Genomic DNA, 14329 nt, shown 5'->3' with positions numbered 1-14329 from the left:
AGTGACGATAAATAAACGGTATTGTGCATCGATTCCAACTGCTATACTGCCTCCCAATCCCCATTTACTTTTTTTCTTAGATTCAAGAAAATACGGTACGCGTCACCAAATTGTTTCACAATGCTGGAATGTAAAAAATGTATTACTTGTGCGTGTGTCTAGAGCTTACATTTGCAAGCCACGACTCTTTATCGGGTGCCTTTGCCCTTTCTTCTTAATAACCCCTATGTTCTTTTTTATGTGCGTCTCAATGCAAAGTGAAACCTTGATCCTCTTATTGCACGTTATCGCCACAAAGCGGCTATGAGCGGCGTACAGATGGAGGCAGTTAGTGTGTGTCCTGGGCAGACTTCACGTTTGTCCGGAAAGGGAAAACCTCAGACAGCACAGCCAGTGGTTGAACCTCCAAGACTTGATGCTGCCCTTCACCTCCATGCTCTGGACTCGGCAAATTGTAATCATCTCTCACGAAACGGCAATTTATTACAAAGTTGTCCCTTAGACTGGCTCAGATTTTGTTTTTTCTTGAGTCGTGTTGACAACATCCTGCCACCCCTCGACAGAACATGGGTCAAACCCGATACTGATTGCGATGTTCTCCGCCAGTCGGTTGCAGAAAGGTCACAGTAACGTGAGCATCCTTCTGTGGTCAACAACTAGGCATGGTGGGGCTATGAATGTTGAAAGGCCTCCAGTGTATTTGTCCTTTCTATGTGTTCCAGCCTCAGAACGTCAATTCCCATCATGTTTCTTCATTAATTTCCTTTTTTCTTATTTATTATATACTGCTAATCGCCTTTTGGCGACCGTAGCACAAACAGGCTACAATGTTTTGGATGTATAAATGAAGAGCAAACAACAACAACAAAAAGATTCAAACACAGTAATACATAGAATAGAGCGTAATGAAAACCTAGAACAAGCACCAGAACATATAAAGAGGAAGGGCTTTACAGGTACTGTGGGACTATGGCTGATGAGAACGCATGTAATGATGAAGCATTTGTTATCTTGTACACTAGTGCATTCCAGTCTGTTATTGTGCACGGAAAAAAAGAAAACCTGAATGCATTTGTCTGAGAAAAAGGGGCAACAAACGTGTTATGCCGGGATCCTACTGGCCTATTTTCGTTACGTGAGATATATTTGATGGAAGAGTTATTTGAAAGGAAGAGTTGAACAGTTTAAGGTTACTCGCATGCCCTCATTCTTTCCAGCATCAGATTTTTGTTATCCGTTTTTATCTTCACTTTGTTTATATTTGTACGACAGTAAATTGCGTGGGTTACTTTTGTTGGTATTTCAATACTTTTCTTCGAGGTTAGATAAATGTTAAGTATTTAGTACCTCGTAGAAGCTCGTGTTATTCCCACTTCCTGTAACAGTATGGGATTTCTCGGCCACAAGGTTTTATATTCTCTCCTCCATCGTTTGAAAGAGAAGGCTCGTAGGAAATGGTTCCCAAAACAGGTGAGACTACACTGGCTGTTTATTAGGACAAATTTGCGATAATGTAAAATCGTACTATTGGTTTCTCAGAGTCAAGGCTATCCGTCTACAGCCGTTATGTGGGCTTTCTAACAACCACTATTTGTTGCCTGCAGAGTTCAGAGCTTGGCTGTAGACGGTGGTTCCCGTCAATCCTTGCAGACGGCAAGAGCCTCCTCCCGTTCTTCAAGCAGTTCCTTGCTGGTCACGTCAAGCTTCTCCCGAGCAAACTCTGAGACTGGAAGGTCTTGCACAATACGCCAACGACGCTGGAGATCCACAGTGACGGGAAAACTAAACATGACGTCCAGGGGGGCACCGTAGGACCCGTCGCTCAACACGCCCATCGAAGTCCACTGGCCCTGAAAGTCAACACAAACTAGTTTTTCTCTCCACCATTTCAAGGACATAATTGCCACGTGATACAAAACGCCTCCAAGATTACGACAGTTTGTGGTATATCTGACAGGAACATGTTTCGACTTTGTTGGTGAATGAATTCCTCGAGTCTACCACCTCCGTTCCTGAAAGCAACACTTCTGGTTTGGATGCAAATGAACACCATAATGGTTGCGTTTCATGAGTGATTGTGCCGTCTCACCACACAATGTCAAATTTTGGATTCCCGAAAGACATGGTTTTTGTGGCAGAAGTTTGAAACAAAATCTCGGCTCATGCATGAGACGGAAATAGTTGATACCCTTCCCTGAAACACCAGTCCAAGAGGAGTATTTGATTGCTGGTGGTGATGTGGGTGTGAGGACACAAGTGCAATGGTGTCCAAAAAGAGGGCTGGATTCAACTATGGACCAAGAGAGGGGTCTACCCGAAGCCATTAACACACTAGGGGTGCAGACGTTTTTCGTTTTCAAGATTCGTTTCAAGAATTACTTCCTGAATGCAGATACAGGTCCCAGCAAAAGTTTTTCTCCTCGGTTGAAGCGGGCACTTGTTCGGAGGGGAATGACAAACCACCTTTCGAGCACATTCATGCCATACTGGAACTACCACCGTGGTGTGTCGTTCACCCCTCCAATGAGTAAACAAGCCGCACCGAGGAGAAAATACACTGCTCGCGTGTTCCATAAACTTGTCGGAACATGCATAAGAGTTGACGTTCCTCCAATATTTGGTTCTAGAATAGATCGTACCGGTTAACATGTCAATTGACAAAATTGACGGACAAATTTGTCTATTCTATGTTGCAGAATCAGCCATTTTTAATTTTTAGTAGAAAAAGATGCACCTACCTCTGATGTACCGTTCCACCAATCGCGCACATGGTCGGCAGCTGCCTTAGCAGCAGACATTGCGCTTGACAGCTTGCGTGCTGCAATCACAGCTGCTCCACGTTTCTGGATTGTCTGTAACAAAAGTATGTGTCATGTTGGTCAGAGCACATAGGTGCCTCTCACCGAGATGAAGTCTCCTTTGAAATAGGCTTCGTCATTGACAGCCTCCGTGACCTTGAGAGATTTTCCCTCAAGAGTGACACTCGCGTGGCTGGCATCTGGAAACTGGGTTGATGAGTGGTTGCCCCAAATGACCATGTTGCGCACATCACCCGGGGACACCTTCAGCCGCTGAGCAATCTGCGCAGTAAATATGTTGACTACTATATGCAACTTTTTTGAGGGATCACCTGTCCCTGTGCTCTGTTCTGGTCGAGTCGCGTCATGGCTGAGAAATTCTCCTTGGGAATAGAAGGGGCAAACTTGCTGCAGATGAGAGCATTTGTGTTGGCTGGGTTTCCTACCACCAGGACCTGCGGAACAGACATGCAGAAAGAGAAATTTCTCAAACTTCCCAAACATACCTTGACGGACTTCTTGGCATACTGATCGAGGGCTTTGCCTTGGCTCTTGAAGATCTTGACGTTTGCAGCCAAGAGATCTTTGCGTTCCATACCTTCCTTTCGTGGCATTGCTCCCACCAGGAAGGCAGCGTCAATACCCGAGAAGGCAGTCTTCTCATCACTGGTCGCTATCACATCTGCCAAAAAATCCTTTGATGGCAAGGGAACATCCCCGAGACAAGTTTCTGCCCAAACGGGTTTACACAATTTTAGGTGGGCAGATCTGTGGCGTACCGAGAGGGGGGCAAGGTAACGTATCCCCCAAATTGTGTTCATCAATATGAGGTCAAGGGGTTGCCCTCTGGAAAAAACCTGGGGAGTGAAAATGACTGTGTAGACAATTGATCCAATGCTTAACCTATACCCTGTGCTAAAGGAACAAAAATTTTTTTATGCAAAACCATTTCTCGAGAGTTTTACAACAAGAGGCTTTTTCTGTGACCTTTGGGTGTCCTTGGTGCAAGACTCTTTACACCGGCTACGTTAAAGGGAGACTTCGCGAGGGTTCGAAAAAAATCATACCGAACACTGACCACTCCCTCAATACCGAATACAACATTCGCATTCATTTTGCGCGAGTAATCAATTCGTAAATGATGACAATACCAAACCGAAATCAAGCTTGCATTCTTCCATGCCGAATGACGTCGCCAGTGTTGCTCACAGCTTGTCAGCGCCCTCTTGCTTCACACAGGTGAAGCGCTCGCTTCGTAATAATTCGTTGGAATAAAATCTGCGCACTTTGGGAACGCGATATTTCGTGTGTATGCTCATGAGACCCCAAGGGTTACCACACGGCTATGTCACAATCTTTGTAGTGATTTTGTTGCGGAGTCCCACTTTAAAACATGGTGACTCAATGTGAGTGTTTCCAATCAGTAAGTTAACTAATTACGAGTAACAATTAACCATTACAAGGAAGAATCAATTTTGCATTAGGATTACCCTCCATTAGTCGATGACACTCCAAGACACTGCCACAAACATACAACAACTGTCGTTTTAACGTGACAGCAGCACGAGACCAAATTAAATCCAGGATGGCCAAGCGAGTTATGGTTACACTACCTACAGTTTTTGTGGATGTAGAGGATGCTGTCGACAACTCCTCCCAATCCTTACCCCTCTCGCCAAGCTTTGCTAACATGTTTGTGAAATGCGTGAGGAGTCAGGAGCAATGTAAAGTGGCTCTGAGAATGCAGTAGAGGGTTGAATCATACGCATAATGCAGTGTCGCTTGCATGTTTTCGAAAATACTATGCACCGTCCTCCATTGCGTGGAGCTGCGTGACCCAGTTGAGCCCAACTCTCGGAAACATGTTTGTCGGCCTGACCCACGGTGCTGGCGGATTTTGTCGGCCTGCACCCAGCCATGAGCACACAGCCAATAAGAATGAGCCCCCTCTAATACAAACCTCTAAGTTGACAGCATTTTATACAGTTGGCACAACAAAGTGTTACCCTTGAGGAGTGGAAAGGCACAGTCTACCAGTTCCATGACAACTCCATTGAGGACTTGGCTCATCATGGGGATATCCAGAAGGTGAAGTATCAAAGGCTAACAAGAAACGGGCAACATTATGAGCTACCCTGCCAGCATCAATGAATAGTCACCTGATCCTTGCCAAAGACATCCCCCTTTGCCACCATTCCCAATAAGGAATAAGCAATCTGTCCAGCTGCACCGGTTACCAGGACACGAAGAGGTTCATTTGACTGAAAAGACATTACCGTTATGGTGCTTAAGTTGCACGCTGTTATCCCTCCAAGTGCAGGCTAACTGGTGAAATATGACGAAAAGTAACCCCGAGAAAGAGAAAGCCACACAGAAAACCACAAGAAATTCTCCAACACAGTAAAGGATTTATTGGTATTGGTTTGTTGTACTGGCTAAAAATGAACACTTTCCTGTTTTGGAGAATTTGTTGTGTCTCCGGGTTACTGTTGCGTGAACCACGGAAGGCGTTCACGAGTGGCCATTTCAATCTTCCAACGACATCCGCTCGATTGGTCGTGAAAGCGTATCGAGAGGAAGGGATTCCACAAATGTTGGAGTTAATCTATCAAGGTCAAGCCGGCAAACACGAAGGGGAATCTTTCTTCGGGGCAAGCAGAACTTGATTCACGCGGTGACATACCATTGTGAAGAGTGCTTGTAGGTCCCTACGTCCCTTCTCTTGGAGCACGCAACACAACTAAGTAAAATACAAGAAAAAAATGTAACTAAAAACTGATTACTACGCAAGGGCACCTTGCGCTTGCAAACGTCACCGTCACTCTATGGGACGAATATGGCGCCGTGGCGCCCTCTATTTTTTTAAACCTGAACCTTGAACTCAACTTCATCGACAAAACCAATAGCTCGACATGTCGACATCTCGTGGCCACGTGTTGTGTTATTGTGTGTGTGTGTGTTTTCTTTCTTTCTCTTTATATCCTTTATACCTCTCTTTTCAAATCTTCGCCTGTGGTGTTTTATCACCTGCCTTGATACAAAAAGGATTAGGCGAGACTGAACCTGAACCTGTATTTTATGAGTGTATTTTTTTAGTATATTTTATTTAGTCCCAGAGGCTATGGCGAACCTTCTACCAGAAGTCGAGCATAGCCCACCCTGACTCAAAAGGGATAGGACATGGCTACTACTACTATACCACTACTATACTACTACTACTACCGTCCTGAACGACACCCTTTTGCCTTTTGTCGTTCCCTTGAGGAAGCGCGAGGTATAGCGAACTGGACAGAGTCGAAGTCAGTCCACTTGGTTAGTCTTGTCACTCTTCTGCTGATATCGCCTGTGCTGTGAATACGTGCCCCAATTTAAAAAGGGATTGGACAAGCTGATATGTAACAGTTACTGCGTGCCTTTGTCCTTTTTATTGCTAGTTCTTTCATTAGCACCACCATTGTAAACCAGCGAATCCCGGCAGGGAAACCTGCCCCGAAACTGGTGCGCGCCATGGCGCCATATACCATGTCATTGAACAACGGAAAATAAATTCATACATCAATAACCCCAGTGTGTCGGAGATTTCGGGCGCATGTCAAAGGTCACCAGGTGGTCGAAACAGGGTCGGAACCAGACCCCCTTCCCCCTTATTATAGGAGCGGAGGGAGCGTTTTCTTTGTCCAAGTACTTAGCGTGGGTGAGGAAATATGTTCACTTGATGAGGATTTGATGATTTTTTTTTGCCTTCCCTCCCTCTGGATCTGTCACGAGGTCGACATCAGGGCGTCTCAGGGGTTGTTGGAATTAAGGGGTTTCTGCTGCTGTTTTTGGCACGTATTTTTTCTTGAGTGGGGCGGCCATGTCGTCACGCATATGTAGACTCACTATAATCTGTAATCTCGCGGGTAGTTTACTTGCAATTATTCTTACGCGGCAATGATCTCATTTAATTTTCTACTATGTCGTATCGATGCGAGGGCAAGCGACGAGAGTGTTGATTGCGTCAGAATGCCCTTGGACGTCTGCAGCGATGATTATGTTTGCGAAATTCTCGATGCAAGCAAAAGGTGGCGCGAAGAGAGAATCGTCCTGTCCTGCCTCGGGGGGTCATGTATTCGCTTTCTGGGGCATTTTGGGGGATGTGTGCCATATGATCTGTCGCCGCCGATTCTCCAAGGACGGCCGTCATTTGAGCCGTGTGGTTCCGGCAAGAAGTTATCGACAAGTGTGATAAGGAAGGATCATGCAGTAATATAGAAAAAAGGGCCAGCACCATCTGTCGCGCACGTTGACCACTTGATTCTCATTGTTGACCAAAAATAAGGCAGATCCACCTACTCCGCTCATAGCCACTGTTGCTTTCGCTGCACGAAAAAAAAAAAAAACACGATTTAAACTAATTTTTCTGAGACTGGAACAAACAAAGGGACAAACACAACACAAGGGGTAATCGGGAGATGCCTGGTTAATTCTCACCCACCCCATCGCTGTCTGACTTTTTCGACCACTGCCAAAAGTAGTTTTTCCTCTGCGTCTCCTCCAAGCAAGTTGTTTTGCTACCAAAAAGTGAAATATGAACAAAAATAAAAAGAATCCGATAGGAAGACTTGGGGCGACCGAAAAACGGTTCATGGGGAATTTTCTTCAATTGCTCGCCAATGAAACGCTAAATCGCTCACCTCATAAAATACCCTAGAGCCCACCTTGAGAATTTTATTTTCTCGTCAGGTGCAGCTTCTACTCCTTTGGAACTTCCCGTCCCTTTCATCATTGGACCAGAGCCGTCGCGATGTCAAAGTTCGCTTGGGGCACGATAATCGCTCACCTCATAAAATAAACTAGAGCCCACCCTGAGATTTTTATTTTCTCGTCAGGTGCAGTTTCTACTCCTTTGGAACTTCCCGTCCCTCTTAGCTACCTATGGACCAGAGCCGTCGCGATGTCAAAGTTCGCTTGGGGCACGATAATCGCTCAACTCATAAACTAAACTAGAGCCCACCCTGAGATTTTTATTTTCTCGTCAGGTGCAGTTTCTATTCCTTTGGAACTTCCCGTCCCTTTCATCATTGGACCAGAGCCGTCGCGATGTCAAAGTTCGCTTGGGGCACGATAATCGCTCACCTCATAAAATAAACTAGAGCCCACCCTGAGATTTTTATTTTCTCGTCAGGTGCAGTTTCTACTCCTTTGGAACTTCCCGTCCCTCTTAGCTATCTATGGACCAGAGCCGTCGCGATGTCAAAGTTCGCTTGGGGCACGATAATCGCTCACCTCATAAAATAAACTAGAGCCCACCCTGCGATTTTTATTTTCTCGGCAGGTGCAGTTTCTACTCCTTTGGAACTTCCCGTCCCTCTTAGCTACCTATGGACCAGAGCCGTCGCGATGTCAAAGTTCGCTTGGGGCACGATAATCGCTCACCTCATAAAATAAACTAGAGCCCACCCTGAGATTTTTATTTTCTCGTCAGGTGCAGTTTCTACTCCTTTGGAACTTCCCGTCCCTCTTAGCTATCTATGGACCAGAGCCGTCGCGATGTCAAAGTTCGCTTGGGGCACGATAATCGCTCACCTCATAAAATAAACTAGAGCCCACCCTGAGATTTTTATTTTCTCGTCAGGTGCAGCTTCTACTCCTTTGGAACTTCCCGTCCCTTTCATCATTGGACCAGAGCCGTCGCGATGTCAAAGTTCGCTTGGGGCACGATAATCGCTCACCTCATAAAATAAACTAGAGCCCACCCTGAGATTTTTATTTTCTCGTCAGGTGCAGTTTCTACTCCTTTGGAACTTCCCGTCCCTCTTAGCTATCTATGGACCAGAGCCGTCGCGATGTCAAAGTTCGCTTGGGGCACGATAATCGCTCACCTCATAAAATAAACTAGAGCCCACCCTGCGATTTTTATTTTCTCGTCAGGTGCAGTTTCTACTCCTTTGGAACTTCCCGTCCCTCTTAGCTACCTGTGGACCAGAGCCGTCGCGATGTCAAAGTTCGCTTGGGGCACGATAATCGCTCAACTCATAAACTAAACTAGAGCCCACCCTGAGATTTTTATTTTCTCGTCAGGTGCAGTTTCTACTCCTTTGGAACTTCCCGTCCCTCTTAGCTATCTATGGACCAGAGCCGTCGCGATGTCAAAGTTCGCTTGGGGCACGATAATCGCTCACCTCATAAAATAAACTAGAGCCCACCCTGAGATTTTTATTTTCTCGTCAGGTGCAGTTTCTACTCCTTTGGAACTTCCCGTCCCTCTTAGCTATCTATGGACCAGGGCCGTCGCGATGTCAAAGTTCGCTTGGGGCACGATAATCGCTCACCTCATAAAATAAACTAGAGCCCACCCTGAGATTTTTATTTTCTCGTCAGGTGCAGTTTCTACTCCTTTGGAACTTATCGTCCCTCTTAGCTACCTATGGACCAGAGCCGTCGCGATGTCAAAGTTAGCTTGGGGCACGATAATCGCTCAATCATAAACTAAACTAGAGCCCACCCTGAGATTTTTATTTTCTCGTCAGGTGCAGTTTCTACTCCTTTGGAACTTCCCGTCCCTTTCATCATTGGACCAGAGCCGTCGCGATGTCAAAGTTCGCTTGGGGCACGATAATCGCTCACCTCATAAAATAAACTAGAGCCCACCCTGAGATTTTTATTTTCTCGTCAGGTGCAGTTTCTACTCCTTTGGAACTTCCCGTCCCTCTTAGCTATCTATGGACCAGAGCCGTCGCGATGTCAAAGTTCGCTTGGGGCACGATAATCGCTCACCTCATAAACTAAACTAGAGCCCACCCTGAGATTTTTATTTTCTCGTCAGGTGCAGTTTCTACTCCTTTGGAACTTCCCGTCCCTCTTAGCTACCTATGGACCAGAGCCGTCGCGATGTCAAAGTTCGCTTGGGGCACGATATTCGCTCAACTCATAAACTCAACTAGAGCCCACCCTGAGATTTTTATTTTCTCGTCAGGTGCAGTTTCTACTCCTTTGGAACTTCCCGTCCCTTTCATCATTGGACCAGAGCCGTCGCGATGTCAAAGTTCGCTTGGGGCACGATAATCGCTCACCTCATAAAATAAAGTAGAGCCCACCCTGAGATTTTTATTTTCTCGTCAGGTGCAGTTTCTACTCCTTTGGAACTTCCCGTCCCTCTTAGCTACCTATGGACCAGAGCCGTCGCGATGTCAAAGTTCGCTTGGGGCACGATAATCGCTCACCTCATAAAATAAACTAGAGCCCACCCTGAGATTTTTATTTTCTCGTCAGGTGCAGTTTCTACTCCTTTGGAACTTCCCGTCCCTTTCATCATTGGACCAGAGCCGTCGCGATGTCAAAGTTCGCTTGGGGCACGATAATCGCTCACCTCATAAAATAAACTAGAGCCCACCCTGAGATTTTTATTTTCTCGTCAGGTGCAGTTTCTACTCCTTTGGAACTTCCCGTCCCTCTTAGCTACCTATGGACCAGAGCCGTCGCGATGTCAAAGTTCGCTTGGGGCACGATAATCGCTCACCTCATAAACTAAACTAGAGCCCACCCTGAGATTTTTATTTTCTCGTCAGGTGCAGTTTCTACTCCTTTGGAACTTCCCGTCCCTTTCATCATTGGACCAGAGCCGTCGCGATGTCAAAGTTCGCTTGGGGCACGATAATCGCTCACCTCATAAAATAAACTAGAGCCCACCCTGAGATTTTTATTTTCTCCTCAGGTGCAGTTTCTACTCCTTTGGAACTTCCCGTCCCTCTTAGCTACCTATGGACCAGAGCCGTCGCGATGTCAAAGTTCGCTTGGGGCACGATAATCGCTCACCTCATAAACTAAACTAGAGCCCACCCTGAGATTTTTATTTTCTCGTCAGGTGCAGTTTCTACTCCTTTGGAACTTCCCGTCCCTCTTAGCTATCTATGGACCAGAGCCGTCGCGATGTCAAAGTTCGCTTGGGGCACGATAATCGCTCACCTCATAAACTAAACTAGAGCCCACCCTGAGATTTTTATTTTCTCGTCAGGTGCAGTTTCTACTCCTTTGGAACTTCCCGTCCCTCTTAGCTACCTATGACCAGAGCCGTCGCGATGTCAAAGTTCGCTTGGGGTACGATAATCGCTCACCTCATAAACTAACCTAGAGCCCACCTTGAGATTTTTATTTTCTCGTCAGGTGCAGCTTCTACTCCTTTGGAACTTCCCGTCCCTTTTATCATTGACCAGAGCCGTCGCGATGTCAAAGTTCGCTTGGGGTACGATAATCGCTCACCTCATAAAATACCTAGAGCCCACCTTGAGAATTTTATTTTCTCGTCAGGTGCAGCTTCTACTCCTTTGGAACTTCCCGTCCCTTTTATCATTGAACCAGAGCCGTCGCGATGTCAAAGTTCGCTTGGGGTACGATAATCGCTCACCTCATAAAATACCTAGAGCCCACCTTGAGAATTTTATTTTCTCGTCAGGTGCAGCTTCTACTCCTTTGGAACTTCCCGTCCCTTTTATCATTGAACCAGAGCCGTCGCGATGTCAAAGTTCGCTTGGGGTACGATAATCGCTCACCTCATAAATAAACTAGAGCCCACCCTGAGATTTTTATTTTCTCGTCAGGTGCAGTTTCTACTCCTTAGGAACTTCCCGTCCCTCTTAGCTACCTATGGACCAGAGCCGTCGCGATGTCAAAGTTCGCTTGGGGCACGATAATCGCTCACCTCATAAACTAAACTAGAGCCCACCCTGAGATTTTTATTTTCTCGTCAGGTGCAGTTTCTACTCCTTTGGAACTTCCCGTCCCTCTTAGCTACCTATGGACCAGAGCCGTCGCGATGTCAAAGTTCGCTTGGGGCACGATAATCGCTCAACTCATAAACTAAACTAGAGCCCACCCTGAGATTTTTATTTTCTCGTCAGGTGCAGTTTCTACTCCTTTGGAACTTCCCGTCCCTCTTAGCTACCTATGGACCAGAGCCGTCGCGATGTCAAAGTTCGCTTGGGGCACGATAATCGCTCAACTCATAAACTAAACTAGAGCCCACCCTGAGATTTTTATTTTCTCGTCAGGTGCAGTTTCTACTCCTTTGGAACTTCCCGTCCCTTTTATCATTGAACCAGAGCCGTCGCGATGTCAAAGTTCGCTTGGGGTACGATAATCGCTCACCTCATAAAATACCTAGAGCCCACCTTGAGAATTTTATTTTCTCGTCAGGTGCAGCTTCTACTCCTTTGGAACTTCCCGTCCCTTTTATCATTGAACCAGAGCCGTCGCGATGTCAAAGTTCGCTTGGGGTACGATAATCGCTCACCTCATAAAATACCTAGAGCCCACCTTGAGAATTTTATTTTCTCGTCAGGTGCAGCTTCTACTCCTTTGGAACTTCCCGTCCCTTTTATCATTGAACCAGAGCCGTCGCGATGTCAAAGTTCGCTTGGGGTACGATAATCGCTCACCTCATAAAATACCTAGAGCCCACCTTGAGAATTTTATTTTCTCGTCAGGTGCAGCTTCTACTCCTTTGGAACTTCCCGTCCCTTTTATCATTGAACCAGAGCCGTCGCGATGTCAAAGTTCGCTTGGGGTACGATAATCGCTCACCTCATAAAATACCTAGAGCCCACCTTGAGAATTTTATTTTCTCGTCAGGTGCAGCTTCTACTCCTTTGGAACTTCCCGTCCCTTTTATCATTGAACCAGAGCCGTCGCGATGTCAAAGTTCGCTTGGGGTACGATAATCGCTCACCTCATAAAATACCTAGAGCCCACCTTGAGAATTTTATTTTCTCGTCAGGTGCAGCTTCTACTCCTTTGGAACTTCCCGTCCCTTTTATCATTGAACCAGAGCCGTCGCGATGTCAAAGTTCGCTTGGGGTACGATAATCGCTCACCTCATAAAATACCCTAGAGCCCACCTTGAGAATTTTATTTTCTCGTCAGGTGCAGCTTCTACTCCTTTGGAACTTCCCGTCCCTTTTATCATTGAACCAGAGCCGTCGCGATGTCAAAGTTCGCTTGGGGTACGATAATCGCTCACCTCATAAAATACCTAGAGCCCACCTTGAGAATTTTATTTTCTCGTCAGGTGCAGCTTCTACTCCTTTGGAACTTCCCGTCCCTTTTATCATTGAACCAGAGCCGTCGCGATGTCAAAGTTCGCTTGGGGTACGATAATCGCTCACCTCATAAAATACCTTAGAGCCCACCTTGAGAATTTTATTTTCTCGTCAGGTGCAGCTTCTACTCCTTTGGAACTTCCCGTCCCTTTTATCATTGAACCAGAGCCGTCGCGATGTCAAAGTTCGCTTGGGGTACGATAATCGCTCACCTCATAAAATACCTAGAGCCCACCTTGAGAATTTTATTTTCTCGTCAGGTGCAGCTTCTACTCCTTTGGAACTTCCCGTCCCTTTTATCATTGAACCAGAGCCGTCGCGATGTCAAAGTTCGCTTGGGGTACGATAATCGCTCACCTCATAAAATACCTAGAGCCCACCTTGAGAATTTTATTTTCTCGTCAGGTGCAGCTTCTACTCCTTTGGAACTTCCCGTCCCTTTTATCATTGAACCAGAGCCGTCGCGATGTCAAAGTCCGCTTGGGGTACGATAATCGCTCACCTCATAAAATACCTAGAGCCCACCTTGAGAATTTTATTTTCTCGTCAGGTGCAGCTTCTACTCCTTTGGAACTTCCCGTCCCTTTTATCATTGAACCAGAGCCGTCGCGATGTCAAAGTTCGCTTGGGGTACGATAATCGCTCACCTCATAAAATACCCTAGAGCCCACCTTGAGAATTTTATTTTCTCGTCAGGTGCAGCTTCTACTCCTTTGGAACTTCCCGTCCCTTTTATCATTGAACCAGAGCCGTCGCGATGTCAAAGTCCGCTTGGGGTACGATAATCGCTCACCTCATAAAATACCTTAGAGCCCACCTTGAGAATTTTATTTTCTCGTCAGGTGCAGCTTCTACTCCTTTGGAACTTCCCGTCCCTTTTATCATTGAACCAGAGCCGTCGCGATGTCAAAGTTCGCTTGGGGTACGATAATCGCTCACCTCATAAAATACCCTAGAGCCCACCTTGAGAATTTTATTTTCTCGTCAGGTGCAGCTTCTACTCCTTTGGAACTTCCCGTCCCTTTTATCATTGAACCAGAGCCGTCGCGATGTCAAAGTTCGCTTGGGGTACGATAATCGCTCACCTCATAAAATACCTTAGAGCCCACCTTGAGAATTTTATTTTCTCGTCAGGTGCAGCTTCTACTCCTTTGGAACTTCCCGTCCCTTTTATCATTGAACCAGAGCCGTCGCGATGTCAAAGTTCGCTTGGGGTACGATAATCGCTCACCTCATAAAATACCCTAGAGCCCACCTTGAGAATTTTATTTTCTCGTCAGGTGCAGCTTCTACTCCTTTGGAACTTCCCGTCCCTTTTATCATTGAACCAGAGCCGTCGCGATGTCAAAGTTCGCTTGGGGTACGATAATCGCTCACCTCATAAAATACCTTAGAGCCCACCTTGAGAATTTTATTTTCTCGTCAGGTGCAGCTTCTACTCCTTTGGAACTTCCC

At 46.2% G+C, this 14329-nt stretch overlaps 1 protein-coding gene across 1 annotated transcript; it reads right to left on the bottom strand.

The window, feature by feature from the left end:
• Positions 1 to 1471: 1471 nt before the first annotated feature.
• LOC135397416 (malate dehydrogenase, cytoplasmic-like) lies at positions 1472 to 5638 on the bottom strand. Its single transcript, XM_064629016.1, has 8 exons — positions 5482 to 5638; positions 4958 to 5059; positions 4805 to 4901; positions 3305 to 3480; positions 3131 to 3253; positions 2904 to 3080; positions 2739 to 2852; positions 1472 to 1850 (listed from the first exon to the last, which is right to left on the bottom strand). The coding sequence occupies exons 1-8, from the start codon at positions 5482 to 5484 to the stop codon at positions 1638 to 1640; spliced, it is 1005 nt and encodes a 334-aa protein (XP_064485086.1). The 5' UTR covers positions 5485 to 5638; the 3' UTR covers positions 1472 to 1637.
• Between the last annotated feature and the right edge of the window lie 8691 nt (positions 5639 to 14329).

The sequence above is a fragment of the Ornithodoros turicata genome, chromosome 6 (genome assembly GCF_037126465.1).
Source record: "Ornithodoros turicata isolate Travis chromosome 6, ASM3712646v1, whole genome shotgun sequence".
In the NCBI taxonomy this organism is placed as follows: domain Eukaryota; kingdom Metazoa; phylum Arthropoda; class Arachnida; order Ixodida; family Argasidae; genus Ornithodoros; species Ornithodoros turicata.
Note: the sequence above shows the minus strand (reverse complement) of the source record. Positions and strands in the feature narration are given on the sequence as shown.